This window comes from Bacillus rossius, chromosome 1 (assembly GCF_032445375.1).
Source record: "Bacillus rossius redtenbacheri isolate Brsri chromosome 1, Brsri_v3, whole genome shotgun sequence".
NCBI classification, from domain to species: Eukaryota; Metazoa; Arthropoda; class Insecta; order Phasmatodea; family Bacillidae; genus Bacillus; species Bacillus rossius.
The window spans coordinates 351,062,673-351,084,544 of NC_086330.1; the positions used below are offsets into that span (position 1 = coordinate 351,062,673).

The 21,872-nt window shown below is 39.6% G+C and overlaps 1 protein-coding gene across 2 annotated transcripts in view; it reads left to right on the forward strand.

Moving 5' to 3' along the window:
- The first annotated feature begins 454 nt into the window (after nt 1-454).
- The window catches only part of LOC134528223 (ammonium transporter Rh type A), a 67,563-nt gene continuing 46,145 nt past the window's right edge, over nt 455-21,872 (forward strand). For both annotated transcript variants that reach the window (XM_063361641.1, XM_063361642.1), the window contains exons 1-5: nt 455-493; nt 11,142-11,323; nt 14,413-14,602; nt 17,123-17,273; nt 21,310-21,478. In XM_063361641.1, coding sequence (XP_063217711.1) covers nt 11,146-11,323; nt 14,413-14,602; nt 17,123-17,273; nt 21,310-21,478 — 688 coding nt within the window. In that variant the 5' untranslated portion in view covers nt 455-493; nt 11,142-11,145. The remainder of the gene's footprint in view (nt 494-11,141; nt 11,324-14,412; nt 14,603-17,122; nt 17,274-21,309; nt 21,479-21,872) is intronic.

The window sequence follows — 21,872 nt, forward strand, 5'->3', positions numbered from 1 at the left end:
GGGAATTTAACAATAATTTTCTGTAAACTAGTGAAAATTCACGGTTTGTTCTCAACCGTTTTTGGTCTGATTTTGTTTCATAAAACTATGGCCTAATCTGCTATGACCTTATTTTCAAGTAATATTTTTTTAGTAATGTGAAAAGCATGCGCAATTTTTTTTTTTTAATTTTAAAATAAAAATTTAGAATTACTGTATTAAAATCTAAATGGTAGTCCAAGAAGACTAGTTTCTACTTGTGTGAAAACAAATTTCGTCACAATAGCTACAATAGTGTTCAAGTAATTACAAGATCGATACAAACAGCAGTATTTTTTGTCTCTGGAGCTAGCACTACGGAAGACGCTCAAGTTGAGGCCTATGTGAAACTTATCTTGAATGTTTTCCGTGGCCAGTCTCTACAGAACAAAGTTCAGTTTATTTCTCAAAATAAGATCTGCCGTTGGTAGCGCGGGTCAGTTTGATCGAGACGAGCGAAGCGACAAGCTCGAAGGTATGTAGAGAATTGGAAGCGTTAACATTCGGATTATGGCTTCCCAACGTAGACATAATGTTGATTTGTTTTTCTTCAGTTTCAAATTTGTAAAGGTATGTAATAAATTGTTTGTTTGCTTTTTTTTTCTAAACTATTTTTAACTTGAAAGTTTCGTCATTTATCGTCATGTAAAAACATAATTTTTTAACTGCTGATAATTACGTCAAAATTCAATTGCATTCATATTTTGGCAGGTGCGTAATTAAAATTAGTTTTCTGTGAGCCGTTTGAAAATTTGTTATAAAAATACTCGTTGGAAAACTATACAGTTGTCACGTGCACCTAGCCGGTGCCACCGCCATTTCTGTCACGATCCACCTTCAGAGGGGGGGGGGGGCGAGAATCGTAGCTCTTTACATAGAAACAACTCGCTTGGCATCAACTAGTCTTAACTTCATAAAATACTTTACTGTACCTAGGATCATAGGTTCGTCATCCCGTACAGGATGTCTGGTGAGAGCTGAACTAAGGAGATTTTGCAAAATAACATAATACTTAATTAAAATTATTTTATTCTTAAAGTCAAATACTCAACATCATTTTAAAGAACATTTAAATAGCGGGATTACAATTTAAAACAATAATCTCTTTACTTCCTTAACGATTGAACGACCTTACAAGAGAGAGAATGAGAGAACTTCACTAAACACTTCCCTAGTCCTTCCGAATACCTCAAATCATAATTAATACTTAAAATTAAAACAAAGATAAGTCCATACTCACATTTTCCGAAAAGCCTTTCTTGATCGATTACTTTAAAAAAATAACGTAGGGGCCTCTCCTGCCCTTGAAATCCCGAACGAACATTACATTTTAAAAACTATGACGCGTGACCCCTGACGAGGGCCATAGCCTCCGCCCGAAAGCTTGACGACTACATTATGACCTAACTTAAATTAAACGACTCGTGGCCTCTGGCGTCGACCATAGCTTCCGCCCGAAAGCTTGAATTCCTACATCACGAACGAACTAACAACTCGTGACCACAGGTGAGACGCATAGCCTCCGCCTGAGTGAGCCTGAATTCCTACATCACGAACGAACTAACAACTCGTGACCACAGGTGAGACGCATAGCCTCCGCCTGAGTGAGCCTGAATTCCTACATCACGAACGAACTAACAACTCGTGACCACAGGTGAGACGCATAGCCTCCGCCTGAGTGAGCCTGAATTCCTACATCACGAACGAACTAACAACTCGTGACCACAGGTGAGACGCATAGCCTCCGCCTGAGTGAGCCCCGAGTCATCACTCACTTGCGCTTAAATTCGCGCGCCCTGCCGCGCCTACCATAACAAAAGCTCGTTATTGAAGTCAAATTTACTAAACAACTAACTAGAACATCTGGGAAGACTACCCCCCCTCTACCCCAATGTGCAGGCCACACCGCGCGGCTTGTTACGACAGCGCGCCCCAGTAACTGCGGCCCGTGGCTGCGCCAGCGCGCGGCCAAACAAACAAACAAAATTCTGCAAGCCCGCAGCGCGCCGCGCCGGCCCCGTGCCCCAATTACATGGTCACGCCACTTGCGCTGACGAGTGAACAGAGCAGCCAGCCCAGAGTCCCGTCAGTAAAGTCCCTAAATTTGATTTCAACAACCCTGCAAAATTTCAACCCGCGACATAACCCTCCCCTCACAGAGCTCGAGCCCCATCGAGCTACCTCAAAATTACAAATTGTCTTTTTCCATTAAACCATAACTATAAATTCCTCATTTCACAAAAATAATAATTTTCTTAGTTCCTTGCTGTCTGAACATACATCTAGATTCTGCATAAGATTTATTTTAAAACAACAAGTATTCATAAAATTAAAGGTAAAACTTTTATCTGGTTTGTTCTCACAGGAACCTTCAGAGGCTCGAGTTCTCAATTCAAAAAAAATTGTTCTGTTAGTGAAGCTCTCTTTACAAATTAAATTACTGTTCTTAGTTTCTCAGTATTCGTTAAACAATGTGCAAATTCTTGATAATTATTATTATTTTTTTTTTCGGTTTCCGTTTATTACCATACTTCTTTCGTTCTTCAAAAAAAATTAAGTGTCCTTACAGTGTTTCAATTAATTAAACTCTTATCTCGTGAAGGTTGGTGCAACTCCTCGAAGTCAGTGTTGTCGAGAAGAGTAGCTCCCTGGGCTGGCCATCAGCAAACACCACTCAACTTCAACAGCTACTGGACTGGCTTCCAGGGCAGCTCACAACTTCTCCCCACATCTGCTTCGGAGTTGTGCCATCCTCATCACGAACAGATTACAATTCTGAAACATCATCAACAGGCATTACCATCACGCCTGACAAATACAAAACTAACTACTAAACTGCAATCGATGGGCAAGGATGCAAACACACAAAAAAATAAAATTAATTAATTCAACTGCTAACATAAAGTATCCCACCCTTAGCATAATCTAATCAGGCAAATAATTTGATAGGAAAAACTTAAGGAAGGGAAACATGACCTCCAATGATTTTCCCTAACTCTTGAGTCTTGATCTTCTCTATACAGCAAATAGTCCCCACGAAGTAACTGGGTTGAAGGTCAGTTCACATGACCCACCCATAACCTCTTCTACTCTTCTTTTCTTCTGGGGGCAACCACAATGCCCACCAATCTCTCTCCATGGTGCCGAACCAGCTATCCCATGAGAGTAAACAACGTAGTCAATAGAAGCGCAGAGGGGAAACACCAATCTCTGGCTTGTCGAGTCATAAAACTGCTTTATCTTCTTCTTCTTCTGAGTAAAAATATCTGATTAATCTTGCTTCTATTCTTCCAAACAGTAAAAGTTCATCAGGTATCTTCATGAAAGAAACATTCTAACTAATAATTCTTCATTTTTCTTCTTCTTTATTTCTGTTAGTTGTAATAGAAGGCCATGTTAGGGAGGTTATAGGGAAAAAGAGTGGCCAATTCCCACCCCATCACCCACCTAGATCATGACTAATTAACTTTTAAACTTTCTATTTCAAACAAATAAAAAAAAACATTTTTTTTTTTATTCAAACTTTTAAACTATAATTACTTTTACTTCATAACCTCAAAAGCTAATCAATAATTCTAAATGAAATTGTGATTTACTGCATCCTTGTTCCATCCGATCTGTTTGTTTATAACCTTTCTTGTAAAGTATAAAATTTTCAAACATTACTAATTCAAAAAAAAGTAAATTCTGGTGTCCTTCGAGTTACAATTAAATTTACTATTTCTTAGCTTGAAATAATTTAAGTTTTCAGAACTATTTCATTGTCTAACTCAAAACACTTAAAAATCAACTCAAAACAACAAATCATCAAAATCAATAAGATCATCTGACCTACCTATCAGTACTGTGAACTTGAACTGTTCGTACACATTTATAATAAGCTATTGTATTGAAATTCCAACCTAAATAAGGTTTTAAAAAAACTACTAATCCCTCTGTAAATTAAGAAAATTAACTTTAAAAATTAAACTTAAGGTATTAGTTCTTTTTGACAGCTACCACAACTCACTAGTTCCATTACATTACTATAACCTAAAAAGTTCTGTAAATAATGTTTATAACAAAAAAAACTCCAGTTACTGTCTTCCATAAAAAAATAAAACTTTACATGACCTTATTAATCTCCACTTGTAAGTCCATGGCTGCCAGCTTTCTCTTCTCTTGAATCTTCAGTCTTGGCTCTTGTTTCAGTGATCTTGTATCTTGTCTCTCGAACTCTTGTCATCTTGTAAACTGGACTGCTGCTCAGCTCATCTTAAGGAATCTGTAACAGTTTCAAAAATACATGTTAATTTAAATTACATAATTCCTGTTCTTTGGTCCTAAAAAAAAATTGTATTATTAGTACACATTACCCTGAAACAACATTATTATTCATTGTTTATTACTTAAAAAAAATGCTTTACCATAAAATCCTTTTTTGTTCTTTTCATTAGGCCTATTTATTTTCCTTCTTCTTAATTAAATTCTGCTTCAAATGTTAATCCTAACTTAAGACCTACCATCTATTTATTATTCATTACCTACATTATTTATGTTACCCTAAAATTCCCATAAGTTTCTAATACTTCCTATCAAAGACATTCTCTCTAAAAAAAAAATTTACTTGTGACTCTTAACTTAACAAACTTAAAAAAAACTTTTACACTAGACTTAACTTATTATTCATTCTTAGTTACTAAATTTCTATATGTAAACTTTAGTACTTACAAACAAAAACTGCCTATTTCTCTCTACCTCTTAATCTCTTTCAATTATTACAATAATAATGTTACCTTGCATCTTTAAACTTTCTTCTTTTCAATTAAATTAGACATCTCATAACAATAAAAATTCTGCCTATACTCTTCTTATGGGTGTCCAACCCAACAACAAAATTTCAAATTCTCAAGTTTCCTTATATTTAAATTATGCAATGCACATAACCTCTGTGGTGCCTGTACCCTTTTAGGCCTACCACCTTCTCCTCTCACAGCATGACAACTCTTATTCCTCGGGGTCTGTATTCACTGTTCCAAATCAAATATCTCAAATAAAATTAAAAACAAATTTATTATTTTAAGAAAACAAAAATTTACATTGAATTTACTATGGAGCCTGGAAATCTTAATGTCTCACAGCAGCTAACATGACTAAATCCCATGGAACCCCAGGTTTACATAACCTGTGCCCAAAAATTTAAGCATACCAGGCTTTCTCTGCACTGGTTTTACAGCATCACACACTATTTAGGGCCCCTGATCTGCCATCAGTCCCAAGGAGTTTTCCCACAACCCCTTTCTACACAAGCGCCTACCGCATTCCTCTCAATTGGCTATCGGTTTTACGGCATTCTTTTGGGATCCGACCATCAAGTTAGGGCTAATCGAACACTAAACCTCCATACTTCCAAACTAATGTAAATCAATTAAATTTTCTCTGTAATTTCTTAAAATCCAAATAAAAATTATTCAAACATGCCAAAGAAACTTCCAAAAAAAAATTCATAATCTTATCTTCAAACCATTAAAATAAAAATAAATAGATTACTCTGTTTTCTCCTTAATAACTGTAAACTGTCAACAAATATCATGTCGTAAATTTTAACTATGCTTACTGACTCTTAATCAAAAAATCTCATTTGTCCTAATTAATAAACAACCGATTTCCTTAAAATCTCACTGTATCTCTCACACTCAAACTTCACTGGCTGAATATCTCAATAAATTCAAAAACAATTATCTAAACTCTTAAAGAAACTCCTCCCCAATTATTCAAATTACTTCACCTTATTTTATTTCATTACTTAAAACACCTTACTCAAAAAAATTAATTAATTATCTAGCTATCTTCCATTATTATTTATTTACCGAACAAAACTTTCTCCTAAATTAATTTAGTAAAATTCAATTTCACATTAGGCAAGTACACTAACTCTCTACAGCAATGTTTCTCATTTCCCTCCTTCCTAACTGAATCCAATCTTACTTAACCTCCAGGGAATTTACCTCACAAAATAACCAAAAATTTCACTGTAGTGCCTATCTGCTATAGGCCCACTACACAGGGGGCTCTCACCCCACCAACAAACTTCATTGAAATGGTACCCTATCCCATACAGGATAGCCACTTCGGTACTACCATGGGGAACTCCTGCCCCAAACTACTCACAACTCTCAGGATTCTCCTGACCCTTAATTCCGTAGTCAGCCCATCTCCTATGGTCTGCGCTACAATTCCCTTTCTTCCCAGGGACACAACGCCTCACCTTATGGTCCCTCGCCCTAATGAAAACATTAATTTTGTCTCTCTGTTCCCTTGGAGTAAATTCCCTCTACACACAAAATCTAGCCTTCCCAGTTTTCTCAATGCTTATCGATTTTATAGTGTACCTCCTTAATAATGTTTACAAATCCCAAAAAAAATATTTTTAAAACCGAGGTAGAATTTAACTAACAAAAACATAAACAACTTACAACGAAACACTTCTAGCCTATACATCATACACTTCTTAAATTAAATTACTTACATACTGAAAGTTCCTCTTCTCCTAAAACACACTTAAATTTAAATTTATTTAACCAATAGTCTATTTTCTTATCGCTAAGTTACCGTACAGCTGATCAAAACAAGGTCACGGCCTGTCCACGTCTCCTTATGAGCCCGTGACGTCACCGAATTCCATCAGGTGCGCCAACCCTCGCTTGCGGTTCCTCCGTTCTCCGCTAGGTCTCAGCACCTCCCCGTCACGTGTTCATTCTGCCACGTCCACTGACGTGTCGTTCTGAAACAACTCTCAACATTTTTCTAATTAAAACAAAACATCACTATAAATTCTATAACTCTCTTTTACATAAACTCTCGTTTTCTCTTTAATTCCTTTCTAACGTTTATCCTTCCCTCGACTGATTTAATTCGTACGTCTCGTCTCCTACGCGCACGAAAACAAAACAAACTTCACTTGAAAATAATTCCTATTTACGACAAAAAACTTTATTTTAAATTATAATTCTCTTAACCTACAATCTTAAAATGAACTTCAATTAAATTAAACCACTTGCATTATCTCTAATAAGCATTTAACTTATAACGTATTCTCCTCACGTAATAATCCCCGATATAAATCTACAATAAATTCAACGACTTAAAACAACTTATCACTATAAACTTTATCCTTACAAGTATCCTCAAATAAACATCTGTTACGTCAAAAAAAAAATCTCAAAGGCTTCCTCCTCTTAGATTAAATTCCGTAATCCTCTCCTCAAGTAAACTCTTAATAACCTGCTATCAGAAGCTGAAACTAACTTAATAATAAACATAAAAATCTACCTCTCTCTCTCTCCAGAAATAGAACCTACCCGGCGCCTCCACCATTTCTGTCACGTGCACCTAGCCGGTGCCACCGCCATTTCTGTCACGATCCACCTTCAGAGGGGGGGGGGGGGGGCGAGAATCGTAGCTCTTTACATAGAAACAACTCGCTTGGCATCAACTAGTCTTAACTTCATAAAATACTTTACTGTACCTAGGATCATAGGTTCGTCATCCCGTACAGGATGTCTGGTGAGAGCTGAACTAAGGAGATTTTGCAAAATAACATAATACTTAATTAAAATTATTTTATTCTTAAAGTCAAATACTCAACATCATTTTAAAGAACATTTAAATAGCGGGATTACAATTTAAAACAATAATCTCTTTACTTCCTTAACGATTGAACGACCTTACAAGAGAGAGAATGAGAGAACTTCACTAAACACTTCCCTAGTCCTTCCGAATACCTCAAATCATAATTAATACTTAAAATTAAAACAAAGATAAGTCCATACTCACATTTTCCGAAAAGCCTTTCTTGATCGATTACTTTAAAAAAATAACGTAGGGGCCTCTCCTGCCCTTGAAATCCCGAACGAACATTACATTTTAAAAACTATGACGCGTGACCCCTGACGAGGGCCATAGCCTCCGCCCGAAAGCTTGACGACTACATTATGACCTAACTTAAATTAAACGACTCGTGGCCTCTGGCGTCGACCATAGCTTCCGCCCGAAAGCTTGAATTCCTACATCACGAACGAACTAACAACTCGTGACCACAGGTGAGACGCATAGCCTCCGCCTGAGTGAGCCTGAATTCCTACATCACGAACGAACTAACAACTCGTGACCACAGGTGAGACGCATAGCCTCCGCCTGAGTGAGCCTGAATTCCTACATCACGAACGAACTAACAACTCGTGACCACAGGTGAGACGCATAGCCTCCGCCTGAGTGAGCCTGAATTCCTACATCACGAACGAACTAACAACTCGTGACCACAGGTGAGACGCATAGCCTCCGCCTGAGTGAGCCCCGAGTCATCACTCACTTGCGCTTAAATTCGCGCGCCCTGCCGCGCCTACCATAACAAAAGCTCGTTATTGAAGTCAAATTTACTAAACAACTAACTAGAACATCTGGGAAGACTACCCCCCCTCTACCCCAATGTGCAGGCCACACCGCGCGGCTTGTTACGACAGCGCGCCCCAGTAACTGCGGCCCGTGGCTGCGCCAGCGCGCGGCCAAACAAACAAACAAAATTCTGCAAGCCCGCAGCGCGCCGCGCCGGCCCCGTGCCCCAATTACATGGTCACGCCACTTGCGCTGACGAGTGAACAGAGCAGCCAGCCCAGAGTCCCGTCAGTAAAGTCCCTAAATTTGATTTCAACAACCCTGCAAAATTTCAACCCGCGACATAGTAATGGAACTAAGCGCCTTTGAAATCATACTGAGTTGCGAGTAGCGTTTGTTTTATAGGGTTTTTCGACGCACTTTCATACTCAGAAGATTAATGAAAATAACAGTCGGACATCTCGGACTTAATATTTAATTTTTTACTAGCTGAGGATAAACCAATTAGCAGGGTTTCTTTTTGGTACATCTATGCAGTTCATTTTAGTACATTCGAGAACATTGCAGTACATTCTGACTCATTGTAGTACATCCAATGAAGTTTTGTGTCCGGTGACCGGTTTATTTTAGAACATTCGAGAACATTCTAATACATTTAATGACTGGCGGTCGGTTGTAGCTGTTCGGTGGTCAACTCGCAGACCCACACAAACACACCAAACTGGAGAAATCCCGAACATTATGGGACATTCGGAACATTTTGTAGAAAAATTTAGTCGAAATATATGAAAATTCCGGAGGTCGAACACTTTCAACCACCATATCTCCCACACCACCATAGCTACAGACACGCAACCACCAAAGCTAAGAAAATAACAAGTCTATTGCAAACAGAATTCAAAGGAAACCTTACAAGGAATGTTAAATGCACAAAGTACGTTACAGTTACAGGTATGGCCACAGTAAATTTTATAGTCTTATTTTTGATATGTAAACATCAGAGCTCTCGATATACAGCATTTGGTAGGAGTAATTTCGTAAATGTAACGGAAGTCGCATGGGACGGGAATCAGTAACCACGATGCTGCTATCTGTGGAGGATGACGCGAACCAAAATTCACAGATTTTAAAGGCCAATTTTATAGTATTAACTGTTTAATGAATTTTAACAAGACGGGCAGTATTTTAACAAAATTCCTGTCAAAATCAGATCCAAATCACGGATTTAGTAAGTTTTTTTTAAAATTTTTTTTTAGCTTTTATTGGAGCCGTTTCATTTTATAATTTAAACTTTCGTTTTGCTAATGAAATGATTCTATAGTCGACGTAGCTGCCCCAGCAACGAATTCTACCGGCGCGTGCGGAAACTACCCGTGATTCGCGTCAAAGAAATGTAATTGAAAAAAACACTATTTCCGTAAGTTTATCACGCTCGGCATTGTTTCAAAGGATTATAAGTAGGCCCCTACGTTAAATTTCGTGTCCGAGTTTCGTATTTGTAAGTGTATTTGCAAAACGAGAACACACGAATTTGCTCGTTAAGGCTTCCGAGTTCAGATGTTGTTTACACACGTCACTGGCTAGTACTGAAAGACTCGCTCACATTGAATGATGTTACATAATAAAAATCATCTGCCTCCCCCCCCCCCCCTTTTTCCCAAGGGAAAGCGTTGGTTTCTCTCGATGGTCCTGGCCGCTGGTGCTGCTTTCGAGAGCTGTCAGATTTGAGGGGGACGCACCACAACGCCGAAATACCACAACGCCGAACGTACAATAACGCCGAAAACCATAACGCCGAATGCCAAATTGACTACAACGCCGACAGCTGGAAAACTGCTGTGTAAAACAACGCCGAATTACCGCAACGCTGAAATACATTAACGCCGAAAAATGTCATTACAGGACTGCCACAAATGTTAGGTTAGGTGAGGCTAGGTTTGGCTAGCCTAGGTTAGGTTAGGTTAGGTTGTGGTATTTCGGCGTTAAGATAGATTTAAGAAACACATACAAATTCATTCAGTTGTTTTTCATTTTGCTCCTGTGCCCCCCCGCCCCCCCCCCCTCCCCGCAGCATACATTTTTCGGCTTTACTGTATTTCGACGTTGTGGTACACAGCAGTTTTATAGCTGTCGGTGTTGCGGTCAATTTGGCATTCGACGTTACGGTATTCGGCGTTGTGGTAGAGACCCCAGGGACGTCGGAACAGGGGGGGGGGGGGGGGGGGCAGCAGGGGCGAGTCGCCCCCGTGCTGTTATGCATGGGGGGGGGGGGGGGCGAGAGTAGCATTTCGCCCCCCTCCTTTTCCCAGAATAAATGTTTGGCCCTAGTAGTATTTTTCTTAACCAGTAGTTATACAAACGTTGCATTGGTGATCACATTGATTAGAAAATGAAATTTATGATTTTCAATATACTGTAAAATGATTGCGAATTCCTAGATGGTATTTTATTTAAATTGTACTACATCTGCTGTCGGAGTAGTATTTAATAAATACTACGTCGACAAATTCTTGGAATGGTATATTTAATATTTTGGTTCGGAAACTCGTTAAAGAGCACAATTTTGCATCTAAAATTCCAAATTTTTCCCGGGGGAGGGCCCCCGGACCCCCCCGCTCTAGGACTGAGGTAAGTGTGATACAGCTTTTCGCCCTCCCACTCATGAAAACGTTCCGACGTCCCTGAGAGACCCGATTTGAGCCACGTCGCGCGGCACAGACTGCAGTCACGCGCAGGGGGCCGTGTTGCAGCGGCATGGGGAAGGTGACGGCGGCGTCGCAGCGCCGCGACGCCCTGGCGACGCTGGCGATCCAAGGCGTCTTTGCGGCGCTGCTGGCCGTGTACGGCACGTACGATGGCGGCGCGGACGCCTCCCGCCGGTCGACGGGCAACTCCACGGCCGAGGACGACGTCGTCGACAAGTTCTACCCGAGTGAGTCCCCCCCCCCCCCCCCCCCCCCAGAGTCCAGCAGTCGTGTGTCGGCGAGGCGGGACGATAATGACGTGCATTCACTACACTGTATTTTTTTTTTTTGACGTGACAACGTCTAATAAATCGATTAACGCCGGCCACACGCACGAAAAAGTGTCCCGTTACGCACATTGTCCCGTTACGCTGTGTCCCGTTACGCTCGTTGTACGTTTGTGCCGCATCTATCTCTCTCCCACTCGATTGGAACAACCATCGATTCGACCTTTTTCGAGGCACATTAAACTTGAAACACTCCCATTCGTTTCCTACTTTTCCTATCATCGTCCTTATCCTTAACAGAATAACACAGATTGGAAGAAGTTAAAATAGCAAACATGTATATAAGTTATAGTTAAAATAATCTCTTTATTAAAGTAATAAACATATTTGAATTAATGAGTGCAAATAAAAGTAAATTTATCAATTAAACGGTAGATTTTATTTCACTCCTTTTTATCCATACAAAATGGCGATAATTCAATAAAAATGATTCAATTTTATTCATAAAAGTATGCAATCATTTCATTAATGTTTTGTTATGACGTTGTCACGTTAAACTATCGTCCGTAAACCGACTTTACAGACAACCAATTTTTTTTGTAAATGGAACAGAAATATTCATGTAAAATTACAGATATTTGTAAATTTGTAAATTTTAATGTAAACAACTGCATCACTTCAAAATAGTAATACTGGGTTCGGAGTCTCACCCGCGCATTTTAAGCTTTGCGTTGTTCCAATAACTCCAATAGTTAAAGTGTTAAAGTTATTTGTAAACCGTTCCCTGAACAGCTTTCCAGTATTAACTGCGCACATAACGAGCGTGATACAACAAAATTAAGTAAAATTGTTGAATATTCAATTATCTTTTCCATAATAAAAATACATCCTTAAAAATATATCCTTAAATTTAAATACAAAAATAGGCGCCAATTTCCGTGAGAAATATCCAGTATTATCTCAAAAAAGTATCTCACATATAGAACAATAAACATAGCCATCTGTTGTACAAGTGTACAGTTACTTTCTTGTAGTATTATAAACTATTTCTTGGTAACTGGTTTCCAAAGGAATCTTTGGTAAAAGTACAGAATTTTTTTTTTCTGTGCAGGCAACAACTGACGCGCAAAATGTCGCTGAACTTGTAGCCCAGCGAGGAACTTTTGTTTAGCAACTTTGTCTGTCTACACATGATCAGTCGTGCAACATGACGACACGTTCGTTAGGCCACACTATCGCGCGAACGTTTACACATGCCATTCGATGCGCAGCCACAGGTAAGCGGAAACAACAACCATGACCATAGTGTTCCCCCATCATCTGGCAACGTCGCGCGCTGTTGTGCAACATCGAGAAAACATGTTGAGCGTCACGTGATGCGCCTCAGTTGTTGCCTAGTGAATACATGCTTTAAGTGCGACGTTCGCTGCTGAACCTAGTGCGGTGTCGCCTCTAAGCGCAAGGCACTGCACTACGAATGAATCCTGACCGGTGATTTGAATAATTAAAAAACAAAATTTATTAACGCTCTGTTTACGACTGCTGAATAACTGGACATTGTTGGTAATTCATGCTACGTGTAGCAGAAATCACTGAGAAATCAATGGAGTCATTAAAAACCATGTGAAAAAAAAGTGTTATTTAACTGTACAATCGTTTTCATTTTATAATGTCTCAAAATGATAATGCGAATGTTGCAGCTCTCTGCCGATTATTCATATGAATTGATACTATAATAAAAATAATTATTGTATCAGTAAATATATATAATTCAAATCATATATTATTATAAAAAAATTTTTTTTAAATATCACATGAATAATAATAAATTATTCCACCCGCGACCAGACCGTCACAGTTGACAGCGCGCTGCGCATCTGGAGATAGATTGGTTCAGCTAGCGCGGAGAAACAAACAAGTTTATTTATTCACGGCGTCGAAGGTCGAGCTGCGGTTAGTTCCTTACACTGTTGGAAACTGCGGTGAATTTTCGATGAAGAATAATGCGCCTGAAGTGATCGAAGGTTTCATCGCAGTTCCAGACCATTTTTTTTTCTAACTTCCAAGTTCAGTGTTCCTTAGTGTGAACGTGCAAGGAAGAAAAGTGCATTTATTTGTTTTTGAAGGATTTTTGTTATAATAAAATAATATTATTTCCTCCCGTGAGTTAATTTTCAAAGTGAGTTAACTTGGAACTCGTAAATTATTCAAGATTCCTGGGGAATTTGTAGCCAGTGTTTTTCGTAAATTTATTATGGGAATTTCAGACGGTGTACGAGCGCTCGGAACGCCTCCCGCGACTGAATTAGTCAGTGCCCCGAGGACTAGTTTCCTCTTGAGTTGCGGGTCTTTTACTCGACGACGCATTGATTTCGGTTTCGTGCCCGCGCAACGGTCGAATGTTCTGCGTCACGAGCGAAGAGCGGACTAAGTCTCATCATTCGGTTTGTATTCTCCAGCAAAATATAAATCCTCGTGGAGTGAAAAGTCGAGTTGACTGCTGCTCGCAGTACCACATTCTCTAGTCGTCAAGATTATTATTAGGTCCCATAACATACGCGATGACAGTTAACATGTGCATATTAATTTAATATGTTTACTAGTTGATGCGCCCGTGCTTCGCTACGGAAGTTTACAGGCAGAGCACTCTTCACACTGCTCATTACATATGCCCTTCCTCGTGGGTACGCCACTGCCGCACCTCGAACGAAAAGAAGAAAAAACTGAAATCGAATTTCAAAAATCAAATAACGGAAGAAAAAAAAATATCACAACTACCCAAAAACAGTAATAATAAACCAAATTGGATGTAACCATTTTTAAGGGATCTTCGAATTCGCATTTATTTAAATAACCAATACCGCGACGATATGGTGGGAAAGACAATGGTTACAGAAATACTAGTTTAAGACCCGAAATTGCCAAGGAAATTATCGGGCAACGTGGTCGAAAATTGCTATAAAACAACTACTTATGTTGTAAGTACCTAAGTATTAATATAATTTCTGACATTTGAGACTGTCCTCAAGAACACGCGTGTGATTTTGCAGTGTTTCAGGATGTCCACGTTATGATATACATAGGATTCGGTTTCCTTATGACATTCCTGAAGAAGTACTGCTACAGCGCGACAGGCTTCACTTTGCTGCTTGGAGCCATGCTAGTCCAGTGGGCCGTGCTTTGCAAAGGGTTCTTCCACCTAGACCCGGTTGACCACAAAATTCACATCGGCATTGAGAGGTAAGTCCGTAAGTCTGTAAATCCTGATATTATAACAATGTACAAAACGTAGAATTAAGTCCGTCCGCCCGGCAAAAAATTTTCCCAAATCAATGCAGCCAACAAGCATAAATATCTAAGAGCTTTACCTCTGTTGTTTCTTATTGGTCATACAGGCAATCGTATTCCCATACTAAGTGTAATTAGCAAATTACGGAACACGTAATTTATCATGTCATCTGAAAGATGAGATAAAGGATAGGCCTACCCTAAATTATGTTTTTTTTTGACGTGACAACGTCTAATAAATCGATGAATGCCGGCTGCACGCACGAAAAAATGTCTCGTTACGCACATTGTTCCGTTACGCTGTGTCCCGTTACGCTCATTGTACGCTTGCGCCGCATCTATCTCTCTTCCACTCGATTGGAACAACCATCGATTTAACTTTTTCGAGGCACATTAAACTTGAAACACTCCCATTCGTTTCCTACTTTTCCTATCATCGTCCTATCCTTAACAGAATAACACAGATTGGAAGAAGTTAAATAGCAAACATGTATAAAAGTTATAGTTAAAATAATCTGTTCGTTAAAGTAATAAACATATTTGAATTAATGAGTGCAAATAAAAGTAAATTTATCAATTAAATTGTTGATTTCATTTCACTCCTTCTTTGTATCGATACAAAATAGGAATTCAAATAAAAATTCAATAAAAATGATTTAATTTTATTCATATAAGTATGCAATCATTTCATCAATGTTTTGTTATGACGTTGTCAAGTTAAACTATCGTCCGTAAACTGACTTTACAGACAACCATTTTTTAAACACGTGTTCAAGTTATTTTTTTTTTAAACAAACACACCCTCCCCCCTCCTCATAGAAATTAATTCCTGTATCCGCCACTGGTCGTAGTTCAGCTCGTCCTGGAAGAGAGCAACCTCGCGTGCGGAGCAAGTGCGTCCTACTGAGACGAACACCACCAGTTAGCACACGTGTTCGGGCCCGTGACCACGCCCTCAGGCTAGGTTCACAATTAAAAATAATAATAACAACAACAAGCGAGTACGTGTGCGGAATCGGTTCACAATTGAAACGTTACTGTTAAATCTTAGAAAATTTAGTTTCGTTATGCATCCGACATCTTTTAGTGTTATTTACTAACTATATAAGCTACCAGATACCTAGCCCATGACATTCTGACCAGCCGTTTCTGAACACAGTTTTTCAACGTAGAAATTAATTTCAGCGATGTAAAATTTTTATTTAACAATTATCACCATAATATTTTTTTTTACATGTTGTGTTAAGTAATGGCATTAATTTATAAGTAAAGCTGGAATTGCCTGAGCGTTGTAATATCTCGAAAAATTCTTACCATGCTATGATTCATGCTGTTCTCAAGTCCCGCCAAAATGGCACCCTTCTATTCTCTCATTGGCTGTTGCACCACGCGTCCGCAACAGAAATAACATCTTATTTTCCCTACTATGCGCACTACATCTGTCCCATGCACACGATCGTTCTGTGTAGTTGTGAATCAGTAGATTTGAAAACATAGCGGTCAAATCTTGTGTACACGACCAATTGTTACCGTTAAGTTTTTTTTTTTTAATTTGTGAATCCATCCTTACGCTTACTGCACACCGCGCCTGTCTCTGCAACAATGACCGGGAAGAGAATTACACTGAAACGATACTCACAGTTCGGCCGATGGAAATCGCGGGATTAATTATTGTGGATGTACCCTGAGAAATACGCTACACCAATGTCCCAACAATTAACACTGAACAAAGTTTGGATAATATTTGCCTGGCACAAAATTTCAGTACGAAAACGATTGTTGACGCACAGACGTGGCTAATTAACGAAAAGATCTCTCTCGGAGTCGACCGTTACCGAACGAGACCACCTGACCGTATGCTGCGAGACTATGCAGTTAGAGGGTGAGGGATTAGGTCCCCCGCTCAAAACATGTCAGATGACTGGTTGGAGATTTACGTAAACGGATTTAAGAACAAATTACACTATTGGCGCTAGTAATATTAGTGACTGAAAACAGAATTTGAAGGAGCTGCACTTAACAACATCCGTCCCCGAAATTGGCCCGACTTGGACTAAAGTCGATGCTCAAGGAACGCCACGACGGAAATGACGTCACCCAAAGACTGAATTTGAAAAATAATATCACCACCAGTCTGTCTTGAGGTGACCTGCTCCGTCCATCTTCCCTTGCAAAGTTATTGTTTACAGATTTGTACATTTATTTACTCATTACACTGACTCCGGCGGTGTCCGATGTCGCCTCTCTTACGAGCGCGTTCCGCTAGCGCGGCGCGCGGCTGGCACTACTGACAGGGTTGGGACCCAGGCTTTAATTAAGGGCCAAGTAGATACAACGTAAATCTAAAATATATAGTTTCTGATTTTAGTAATAGGCTATATACGAAACTCTACTTACTTTCAAACTTAAAATTATTTTACCGTAAGTGCGTGAACGCTAACCAAACACACATTTTTTTTTTTTTTTTTTCAGTTTGTTGAATGCAGATATTGCTGTGGCGGCAGTCCTGATTTCGATGGGTGCTGTCCTGGGTAAAACAACCCCCCTGCAGCTCCTGGTGATGGGGATAATCGAAATAGTGGCATTCACTTCGAACGAGTACATTGGAGTGAATATATTTAAGGTGCTAAAATAGATTGCGGTCGTTGTGTCTGGCTGTCACTAATAACTAGAGACCTGCAAAATTCGTGGATTCAATCGGTGATAGGCTAGAATTAAAACACATATACCTCTTAGATGATTTTGCTATTGGCTTACTGTTCATCTGGACGAATCTCAACCAGTTATAAACCCTCAACCAAAGAATGATCGAATCACAGACAAACCAGCTGAGACGACTTACAAGTCGGCAGCCAATGAACTTGCGTTATTTGCCCGAGTGTACAGGGGTATGATCAGTCTATCCTGAAGGCCATCGAAACCGCGAATTTTGCAGGTCTTTACTAATAACTTGCGAAACGTGCAGCCACCAGATGATTCTAAGCTGAATTAAAGGGAAAGTGCCCCACAGAAATAATTCCTGAGTGCCGCAGACTGATGTTTTAACATGCCATAATTTGCATGTGATTACGTTTGAGCCGGGGGGGTAATTTTATACTAAATGTATGTAGCAGTAGAGTCTCCGCCGATGTTAGTGTAATTTTACACCTACAAGTGTTGGTGTATTTCTACTCTTGTGCTCCAGTAAAAGTGTAAAAGTGCAGTTGCTATTGTTTGATAAACGTCATAGATGTTGGTGTATTTTTTTTTACTCTTGATGTGATACAGAAGTTTACGGTGTATTTTTTTTTACTCTGTGATAGATAAATATTTACGTATAAATGCTTGTATGCATGTATGTGTATATTTAAAACTGTAAATTAATTTTACTGTATCATTGGACAAATTTACATTAACAATGAACATGTTAATTTGTGCTGCTTCCAAAAATATTTTATTGTTTGTAGCTTAAAACTGTTAATGTACAATGTGTAGGTACTATAGAGTGATTATTAATGTTATCCAATTGTTCAAGTAAGCACTTCTAACAATCTGATTCACTTAACGGAGTGACAAACCTCTTAATCGTCGTGCATTAAGTAGTGAAAATATCACTTTCGAAATCTAATATAGATTAGGTGAGGTTTTGTCAGAAATAAAAATTACAAAATGCATTGTTTTGTTAATTGGGAGAAAGAGACTTTAGAAGGATAGCCGATTAATTAAATACAGTTTTATTTTTGAACCACTATTTACACTATTAAATTTCCAAACTTAAAATGTCCGTCCACAAATCAAACACTCTTTCATTAAGTCTACATTCACTCTCCCCACTGGAGCTCGGCTCGACAGTGGTTCCCCCTACTGCTCGTCTCTTACATCGCATCTCTCTCTTTCCCAACACACTGCCTCGCACTGGAAAGCCTAAGATGCACATAAAGTTCTGCCATTCCCGATTACACCCGAACAATTCACCTTCGGCCAACCTCGGTTTTATTTATATATTTATATTTCTCTGTTTATTTTAATGTCGCTATACTAACCTAACTAACCGTCCATAGTGTTTTAAAGTGTTTTAATGTAGCTAACCTAACCGACCACTTTTAATATTTGAATTCATTTTTCCTGCACAAAAATAAAGCAAATCCCGAAGTTGGCCGAAGGTGAATTGTTCTGGTGTAATCGGGAATGGCAGAACTTTATGTGCATCTTATGTCTCCCCGTTGGCACTACTCACTCGTCCGTCGCACACGCACCACAAGGCCCGATGCACGTCTCCGCACACGAAGCCCTTCGCCCGTCGTCCGAACTTTGTTCACCAAGAGGTCACCCGACCTCTTCACTTCACCGCCTCGGAGGCTGTAGTCGCCGTTTTTAATACCCGTTAGCCCCCTTCTGGAATGGTCTCGCACCCCTTTGAAGTGTGGCGTCATCGGGGCCAACTTGACACTCTTAAGCTCCCAGAACAGTGGCGTTCTAGTTACGCCACTTCACGCAGGCGGGGGTTTGGAAACGTACCGACCCCTCCGGAAGCGCTGAGGAATGAGAAGCGGGGGGGGGGGGGGGTGGAGGCATTGTAACGGTAATGGACCGCGCCCCAAGCGCTCGCAAGCACATGGGCTGATTGGCGAGCTGGCCTGCCTTGTTGCCTCGCATCCACTATCCTCGTTACAGGTTTTTTCCCCCCAGTTCTTCAGTACTTGTAAGTAAATGTGCTCTGGCAGTGCTCTGGCAAGTATTTTAAATTTTTACAATGACATGTGAGTGCCTACACGAACAGTGTGCTGACAAAAAAAAACGGACACTGATTAATTTATAACAGTTGTTGTACGGTATGTGTAATTTCACAATACATCCAAATGTGTAAATTAACACATTAGTTATATATACATATACATATATATAGTAAAACAGTTGTTAATTGTTCATTCATGTGTTTTTACCACATCCTGTACTGTAACACAGTTTGATTTTTTGTTAAAACATTTGTGTAAAATCACACTAACTGTAGGAACTAGTTTTTAAAAATTACATGAGACAGAAGTAAAATTACTAACCTTTCTATATTTTTTTACAGCATACAGAATATTGTTTTATTCTATGGAGTTCTTAATTCTATTAACAAAACTTTAACATTTCCATGTCCCCATTTCTCTTATTGCATAATTTTGTGCCTTCCGGTGCAAGGGCTTAACCAGCTCAATACAGAATTTGTTATTCAACCTATTTAGTGGGCGAGGAGGTTCCACGCCATTATAAACACTAACAAAGGAAGAATATCATTTATAAATAATTAACAATTGTTTGTTGTGATTAGTTACAAATTTTCTCTAACTATAGGTAGATACTTTATCCTTCCTTGTTTTATTTTATTTCTACTTCAGAAAGGGTAACCGCTGTCGCTGTCACCCTTCTTAAATGCACGCACCGTTGCAGTGGTGGATACAGGAATTTTTTTTTTTTTCAGAGGGGGTGGATATAATTGAAAAAATTAGAAAAAAATTTAATTAAAACATGTGTAATCCTATTTAAAAAAAAACTTACATTACTGTTGACGATAACACACTGACATTAGGGCCTGCTGTTGTACCCGTAGGCAACGTGGCTTCACACACAGTTAAAATACTGACTTTATTGATATCTGGCCAATTTGTTTTCCTAACTTCTGCGTCAGCCCCTGTGCCATCGTTCTGTTACTCTGCCCTTTGCTTGTATACAAGTACGTGCCTGTCGCCGATTAACTGTTCGATGCCTTGGTGTTGATGACAGTGGCGGATCCAAAAAGGGAGGGGGGGGGGGGCACCAGGGGCAAGTGCCCCATCCCTCCCCCCCCCCCCAAAAAAAAAAAACCAGTTGTCTGCTACATTAATATTGCCGACAAAAATTATTGTTTCTGAAACCAACAAAATATTTAAAAATGATTAATGATTTTCTTGTAGAATCATAAAATCTGGTGGTTGGATGTTATGTGTAGTGCGAGTAGATTAAATACAAATTTAGTAATTTTAAGACATTTTTTTTTCTCTGGCTATTCTGAAATCCTAGTGCCCCCTCCGAGGTGAACCCAGGGCCCCCACATGGTCGGTGCTACCGTTGCTACGGCAACGGGGCCCGCGGGTCTAGGGGGGGGGGGGGGGAGCCTGAGTCTAGGGGCCCCGCGAAGGAAAGAAGAAACAAAATTAAAACAAAAAAAGTAGATAATTTTAAAATAAATCATAGAAAACAATTAAACAATCAGGCCTAATTTTAGTTACCGACGAAACATCACACCAGAGTAATGTGATTCGGAATACGCTGTGCGTACAGAACGTGTCTGAATCTGCAACTGTGAGCAACAAATACCACCAACATCCGACGTGGCAACATGTTACACTCATTCATTTGCCATTATTCAACATATAAATTTACGTTGACAATCTAAACACTGACTTAAAACTAGTTTCAATGTGGGTTTGAAAAATAATTGTGATTAAGGTTAAGAATTAATGTAACTAAAACAATATACATAGAAGCCAAATTTTTTTTAAAATCTTTTTAGTATAAAAAATGTGGCGGGGGGGGGGGGGGATCATCATGACCTCTAGCTACGGGGCCCACAGAACGATGTGGGGGGCCTGGGTGAACCTCTGGATCCGCCGCTGGCGGTGACGAGGTGTTGAAGGTGGTGTTGTTCGCCGCAGGCCGTCGACGCCGGCGGCTCCATGTACGTCCACGTGTTCGGCGCATACTTCGGCCTCGGCGCGAGCTTGGCGCTGCAGCACGGCAAAGTGCTGGCCGCGGAGAGCGGCGGAGGAGGGGGCAGCAGCAACGAGGGAGCCTCGTACACTTCGGACACGTTCGCCATGATCGGTCAGTTTCAGACTGCTCGCACCCTTTTTCACACAGACATCCGCACATAAACTCTATTCCACAACAAGAGGTAAGTGGGCGGGAAGCCTACGATTCACTCGTCCTTCTGGACATACCCGAATACTCACGTTGGCAAGCCTTCTTTCAACAACCGAGAGAGCCAAACGACCGATCGTGCATCTTCGTTTATTTTTTTTTTTTTGTTCATTGTAAATAAATATAGGTACAACTCATGATAACTAATGGTCAATTAGGTTAGGTTAGCTACATTATAAATACTTTAAAACATTGTGGACGGTTGATTTGGTTAGGATAGCTACATTAAAGATACTGTGAAATCATGTAAACGGTTTCCCCAAAATAAATACGGTGGTATGGAAAAAAAACGCGAGCA